Genomic DNA, 6,538 nt, shown 5'->3' with positions numbered 1-6,538 from the left:
GCCTTTCCACATCAAATTTGCCACAGGTTAACTTCAATCTAAGTGTAGTAACATCTACAATCTACAAGCAAAATGAATGTTCCTGAGCTAAATATCAACTGCCCTGGGTAAGGGTATGAATACTTATGCAATGGAATAATTTAGGTGGGGTGACTTGAGCCTGTGGGGAAGTTCAGCATAATCAGTGGCACAGTTAAACTCAATTTAACTCAAAGCTCAATTTACCCCAAAGTTGAACTTTAGCCAAGAGACAAGGGAGTATGGCTTGCAGGTATGAAACTTTGTGAACAGGTTTGATTGCTTTAAAGCAGCAACAAATGCGTGCACACAGCTGCAATTTTGACAGTAGATTTCGATGTATGACTGTATTTGCATTATATAACAATACTAGTGGCATTTATTTCAAATAAATATAGTACGAACACTTTTGAAGCAAACCATTTTGTAAAAAGATGTTTGCAACAACAGATGTATTGTTTGAAATTAAGACATTTTTATATGATATTAAATTCAGGAAGTACACTCACTAACAATGAAAACTTAAAAAAAAAAAAAAGGTAATGAAAAGGGAAGTCAGTTCTGAGAAAACCTCTAGCATTATTTGTTTGCAGCTTCCACTTTTTAATATATATATTTTTTATGTAATCTAATGTGTAAAAAAGTGTCCAAATACTCTCCGGGGGTCACTGTATATTTTGGTACATATGTTACATAGATGTGTTTCTGGTGTACTTAGTTCCAGATATTATTCAACAAACAGTCTTTTGTATTTTATTGTTTTACTGATCATGGTATTTTGAGATGTGCATTGAATTGATGTTATAGAATGCACAGCCACAGTCAAGCTTTTCCCTCTCAATATGGGTTGTTGAGCACATGGGTAGCGATGTATTTGACAGCCAGCATGGTCTCCTCACAAGTGGGCTTGATCTGAGACTCGGGCAGCAAGAAACCATAATAACCTTCATCACGCAGCTCGAAGGTGTAGGAGTACTTCACACCCAGGTCATAAGCCCAGTCATCAGAGCCACCAGCAGCAGGGTCTGCAATGAGAAGAGTCATGAAACATCGCTGCAGCATACTTAGAATATCACATTGTTAGCTTAGCAACATGCTAGCCTCTTTTGGAATCAACTGTAAGCCACAATTTACGAGTTGCTGCCTATGTAGAGCATTTCATATCAGTCCATTCTAGTAAGAACACTGAAGATAAGAAAGTAGGCAGCTCACTGTGCAGGTTTTGGACCAGAGCTTGTCTTGGACTCTTTATACTCACAGATGGTTGAAGCACCAGGGCCAGCAGTGTATCTGGTTCCGTGCAGTGATGTAAGAGCTGCAATAGCTCCACGAGACACACTCAGCTAACCAAAAAATGACAAGTTACAAGTTAAGACTCATGTCAGTCAAAAGCCTCAAAGGCACATGCCAATAAATGATCACATTTTGCCAGATTTAACACTGAGAAAATGCACTCAGTTACATAAAAACACAGCAGACTGTTGGCTATATACTTCATTGCAAACGTACCAGCTCTGAGTGATCAGCAGTCAGATCATATGTGTAGGAATAGGGGAAAAGGAGCAGCTGGGAATATGAGTGGACAGTCAGGTAGGCCTTGATGATGGACTTGTTGGAACGGATAAAGTTGGCCAAATTCTTGGACTCAATCTCAGATTCAATGCTGCTTCCACAGTAGGTTTCACTGCAAGGGTTGCTGGAAGCTCCAATGGCTTGGAAATAAACGGCGTACATCAAAAATATGTTTGTCATGGAACAGGGTAATATGCCATTTTTTATTATTATTTTATTTATTTTATTATTATTTGTCTTAAGTAGCACATGAATATTTGTAGCAAGGGTCAAAGTTTGAAAGGGTCAAAGTTTTTTTTGTTTTCTTTAATGCCAAACATCATTAGGATATTAAGTAAAGATTATGTTTCATGAAGATTTTTGTGAATTTACTAGCTTAATATATCAAAACTTAATTTTTGATTAGTAATATGCATTGCTAAGAACTTAATTTGGACAACTTTAAAGTATTTCATTTTTGTTTTTGTTTTTTTGTTTTTTTTTGCGCCATATTCCAAATTTTCAAATAGTTGTTTCTCGGTCAAATTGTCATATCCTAACAAACCATACACCAATGGAAAGCTTATTTATTCAGATTTTGTATAAATCTCAATTAAAAAAAAAAAAAGACTTTTACGACTGGTTTTGTGGTCCAGGGTCACATTTGTGAATGTCATGATGGGTTTCTTCTCAAGATTCCTTGCTGGTTGTGGTGTGGACACTCAACTTAATTTCTAATATACTATTGATTTTAATAGTTAAAAAAAAAGGATGTACTCACTGCACCATCCAGCATCAAAGTTTCTGTTGGGGTCGGTACCGATACAGCCGCTACCACTGTTCTTGGAGCGGGTCTTTCTCCACATCCTGTCCTGTGGGATAAAAATAAGATCATAATTGTTTCACTCTTGACCATTGTACATTACATATCTGTCTGTTTGTGTGTAATGACAATCCTAAATCAATATAGGTACACTATGAGTTTGGACAGTAATTTGTTAGTATTACTTTTCTCCTGCATTTTAGAATTAATAGAAAGAAATACTATGAAACATTACTATAAAATAATACACGTTTAAGTATTACTTTATATATAGACTACTTTATATTTGTCTACAAAATTAAGAAATAAAGTATATTTTGGGAAGAGTCATCAGAAAAGTGTAGACTCAAATGGGATTTTCTCAAATGAAGACACTAGCCTTTTTTATCCAACTTTTTCCTGCATAACCGATAAACTGCACCATGATGGATTCTAACTTCCATTTGGGTGCTGGTTCTGGTCTTCATAGAAATCCATGATAAAACGGGTTAAAAGATTGACTGAATTGTAACTTTTTCAAAATAACTAAATATGAAATATGTGCAGGTTTAATGCTATATTATTTGCTTAGAAAATATGTTAATTTGACTAGAAACACCTGAAACCGGAAATGTAAAGCACCGTTCCAGTCGTTGGAGGTGTTCAGAAAAAGGTGGATAAAAACGCTGCGTCCGAAATCGCATACTTCCCTACTATATTGAATGCGAAAAATAGTATGTGAGGCGAGATACCCGGATGACCTACTGCTTCCGCCAGAATTCTGCAGTACACATACCATGGACACTTCAGGCTCCAGGAGAGGAGTCGTTATTTGAAAAACGGAGTGGAGATGCGGCAGATGTAGTACGTCCAAATTCCATTCATAGCCTACTACCCATATTCATACTATATAGAACGTACTGTTTTAACGGTCATGAAGTACGTTCAAATTTAAATGTAGTACCTACTGAAGCAGTATGTGATTTTGGACGCAGCTAAAGTGTTTTTGTTATGTATAGCGCAGGCAAGTCTCTACGTAACGTGACCCGTTCAACTAAACGTCCAAGGGAATTCTTGTACTCATTGGCTGCCACTTCTGAATCGCGCCATATGAATGCGGTAGTCTCGTACATAACTACTACATAACGAAACATGTTTATTATTGCGTTTTACCGCAGAGACAACAAGAGAACCAGTGCCTGTATAACCGAAGAAGAAGTGATCTAAAACCAGTAGCAAGTTGCTTCTTTTTTGTTGAGCCTGTAATGGGATAAATTATTTCTCCTGACCACTCTTTAAAGTTCACTAATATCAGTGTAATTTATGTAAAACCCAGAGACAATATGCTGAACCATGTCTGTAGATGGACAGCTTTTCACTGAGGTATGGTTTGTTAGAATAGGACAATATTTGGCCAAAACACAAATCAAGTATTTGAAAATCAGAAATCTGAGGGTGCCAAAAAATCAAAATAAAGAGAAAATCGCTTTTTAAAGTGGTCCAAAATAAGTTCTTAACAATGCATATTACTAATAAAAAATTAAGTTTTGATATATTTACAGTAGGAAATTTACAAAATATCTTCATGGAACATCATCTGTACTTAATATCCTAATGATTTTGGCATAAAAGAAAAATCAATAATTTTGATCCATACAGTGCATTTTTTTGGCTACTTAAGACTGGTTTTGTGGTCCAGGGTCAAATATGTGGAAAAAAAAACTTCACAATGTAAATAATGTATTTTTGTAACATACATTGGTCCAGCTGTATACATAGCCATCAATGTTGAAGACAGGCAGAACAAAGAAGTCCATTTTATCCAGAAGGGTAGTCATCTCAGGGTCAGTGCCGTAGGTGGTCACAGCCTGACCATGAATAAAATAAAGTTTAGATTTATACAGCCGATCTCTTGAATGAAAGACATCAGTTTAAAAAGAAATATTTTTTCCTGTACCTCGTTTACAAACCACTGACAGAAAGCAGGAGTGATCCATTCTCTGGCGTGGAAGCCACAGTCCATGAAGATGGCTGGCTTAGTAGAGCCTGTACTCTTTCCAACCTGTGGAAAAGGACAATTTGAAGTGTTTTTACTGCCAAAACCAACCATATTTAGTATTGTGTTTGTATTATATTGTATTGGTAATCAATGCAAGCCATTTTGAAATTGTTAAACATAAGCATGTTAACTGCCTTGTCAATACATCAGTCCATCACTGTTTATGAATAAAAGTATCTTATTAATTACCATGTAAAGAAAATGGCGTACTCTTTGGTAGATGTCGACTTGGCTGTGCTTAATTGTCCTAAATGTGCACTTGTAGTGTACTTAAAATCTCAAAAGTACATTTAAAACACTGCATATACTATATGAATGATGCAAATGTCTACAATTGTGTTTAATATAATTGTAAATGTTTATGTTTTAATTTAATTGCAATTAACATGCAGTTAAGAGTCTGGAAACATTACATTCAGTTGGCACTTAAGCATATTAAAGCATGTTATTTCCATAATATTTCTGTAAAAGCTTAAGTGTACTTCTTGTTCACAAGGAGCTCTGTTAAATGACTAGCTGAGGCATGGCTTTACCTTCAGAAGGTGCATGGGGCGTCCCTCATAAGTGTTCCCGATCACCTGTGTGCTGATCAGGCCAGTGTTGGCAGCGGCGATGGAGGAAACCCATTCACTAATCTGTAGGTGAGTGTAAAACAAATTAAAACACCTGAACAGAAAAAAAAAAATATTTAAGGGGAATCAAGTATGTAGTAGCAATCATACCGTTGCCCAGTCGTTGTACTGGGTGTAGCCATGGGCCTTTGTTGCCCTCTTGTTGTCCATCTGAGCCTCCACAGCCTCCTGAAGATTTTTTAACATGACCCTGCAAAGACAATAATGGCCCGTTTTTCTTTAAAATCTAAAATCCTAAGAATATCTAACCTAGGTTACCAGTGACTTGGGGTACCATGCATACATACCATGTTTTGTATATTAAAATATTCATTTTGAACCATAATATAAATGTCAGGTAGAGCACTCAGACAATGCAACTTGTCAAATACTTACTTAACTTCCATGCCACTCTGGTGTAAAATGGTGTGGACCATGTCAAGCTGGGCTGCAGGAACATGAATGTCAACAGTCTTGCCAATGGTCACAAGGTCAGGGCTGTCAGGTCTCCAGAAGTCCACCTGCAGAGGGTTCAGCATGTACACTTACTGAAATAATGTCTGTGCAAAAGTGTTTTAATAAAAAGCAAATCACCACAATCATTGTTTAGGACAAAAATCATCTACACTCTTAAAAATAAAGGTGCTTCACGATGCCATAGAAGAACTTTTTTTTTTTTTTTTTTTTTTTTGTCTAAATGGTTCCGTAACTAACCTGTAACATCTGAAGAACCTTACTGTTTCACAAAAGGTTCTTTGTGGCAAAAGGTTCTTCAGATTATAAAAAAGTAAAAAAGGAGATGTTCTTTAAATAATGTTTCAATGAATGGATATTTGTGGAACCAAAAAAGGTTCTTCTGTAGCACCGCTGCACTTTTATTTTTAAGAGTGTAAGATCATTTGAAGCTATGCTTTGGAAAATTCTTAGATATGTAGTAACAAAAAGTTGATAGCAGAGTTTAGAATCAATTGAGTTACAATCAATCAATAGATTGCAGAATTAGAATCCTTGAACCTCAAGGTGAATAAAGGGTCTGTTGCCTTTTAAGAATTGGCTGATAGTGTCATCTGGTGGTCAAGATTGGTCCTACATGGTGATTGTTTTCTCCAAAAAAATGATAAAAATTGCAAGTTTTAACATACAATTTAATTTTTCACCTCGCTGCTAAGTGTTTCTATAAAAAGTAATGAGAAAAAAAGGAATAAATAAATAAAGCCAAATTTTTGATAAGAGTTTGAATTTTACCTTGATTTTCTCCCCTATTTCCTTGATGATTGTCACATGTTCTTCAGATCCAGGTGTCAAACGGAGCACCTTATCTCTAGAGAAGTGTGGAGAGATATATATTTTTTTTACCATCTTACATATTAGCTCCACATATTGAAATCTTACTTGTTAAAGAGAGAAAAAATTACCCCACAAATTTGAATGGCTCACAGAGAGCAACAGCCACCAATCCCAAGAGCAGGAGGACCTTCATTTTGCCTGTATGATTAT

At 35.9% G+C, this 6,538-nt stretch overlaps 1 protein-coding gene across 1 annotated transcript; it reads right to left on the bottom strand.

The window, feature by feature from the left end:
- Positions 1-755: 755 nt before the first annotated feature.
- On the bottom strand, positions 756-6,538 carry cpb1 (carboxypeptidase B1 (tissue)). Its single transcript, XM_073831062.1, has 11 exons — positions 6,457-6,538; positions 6,287-6,362; positions 5,438-5,562; positions 5,153-5,252; positions 4,964-5,065; positions 4,329-4,433; positions 4,129-4,239; positions 2,351-2,441; positions 1,528-1,730; positions 1,277-1,361; positions 756-1,043 (listed from the first exon to the last, which is right to left on the bottom strand). Exons 1-11 carry the CDS (start codon positions 6,519-6,521, stop codon positions 856-858), a joined length of 1,251 nt encoding a protein of 416 aa, XP_073687163.1. The 5' UTR covers positions 6,522-6,538; the 3' UTR covers positions 756-855.

This window comes from Garra rufa, chromosome 24 (assembly GCF_049309525.1).
Source record: "Garra rufa chromosome 24, GarRuf1.0, whole genome shotgun sequence".
Taxonomy (NCBI): Eukaryota; Metazoa; Chordata; class Actinopteri; order Cypriniformes; family Cyprinidae; genus Garra; species Garra rufa.
This window is presented reverse-complemented; position numbering and strand designations above follow the sequence as displayed.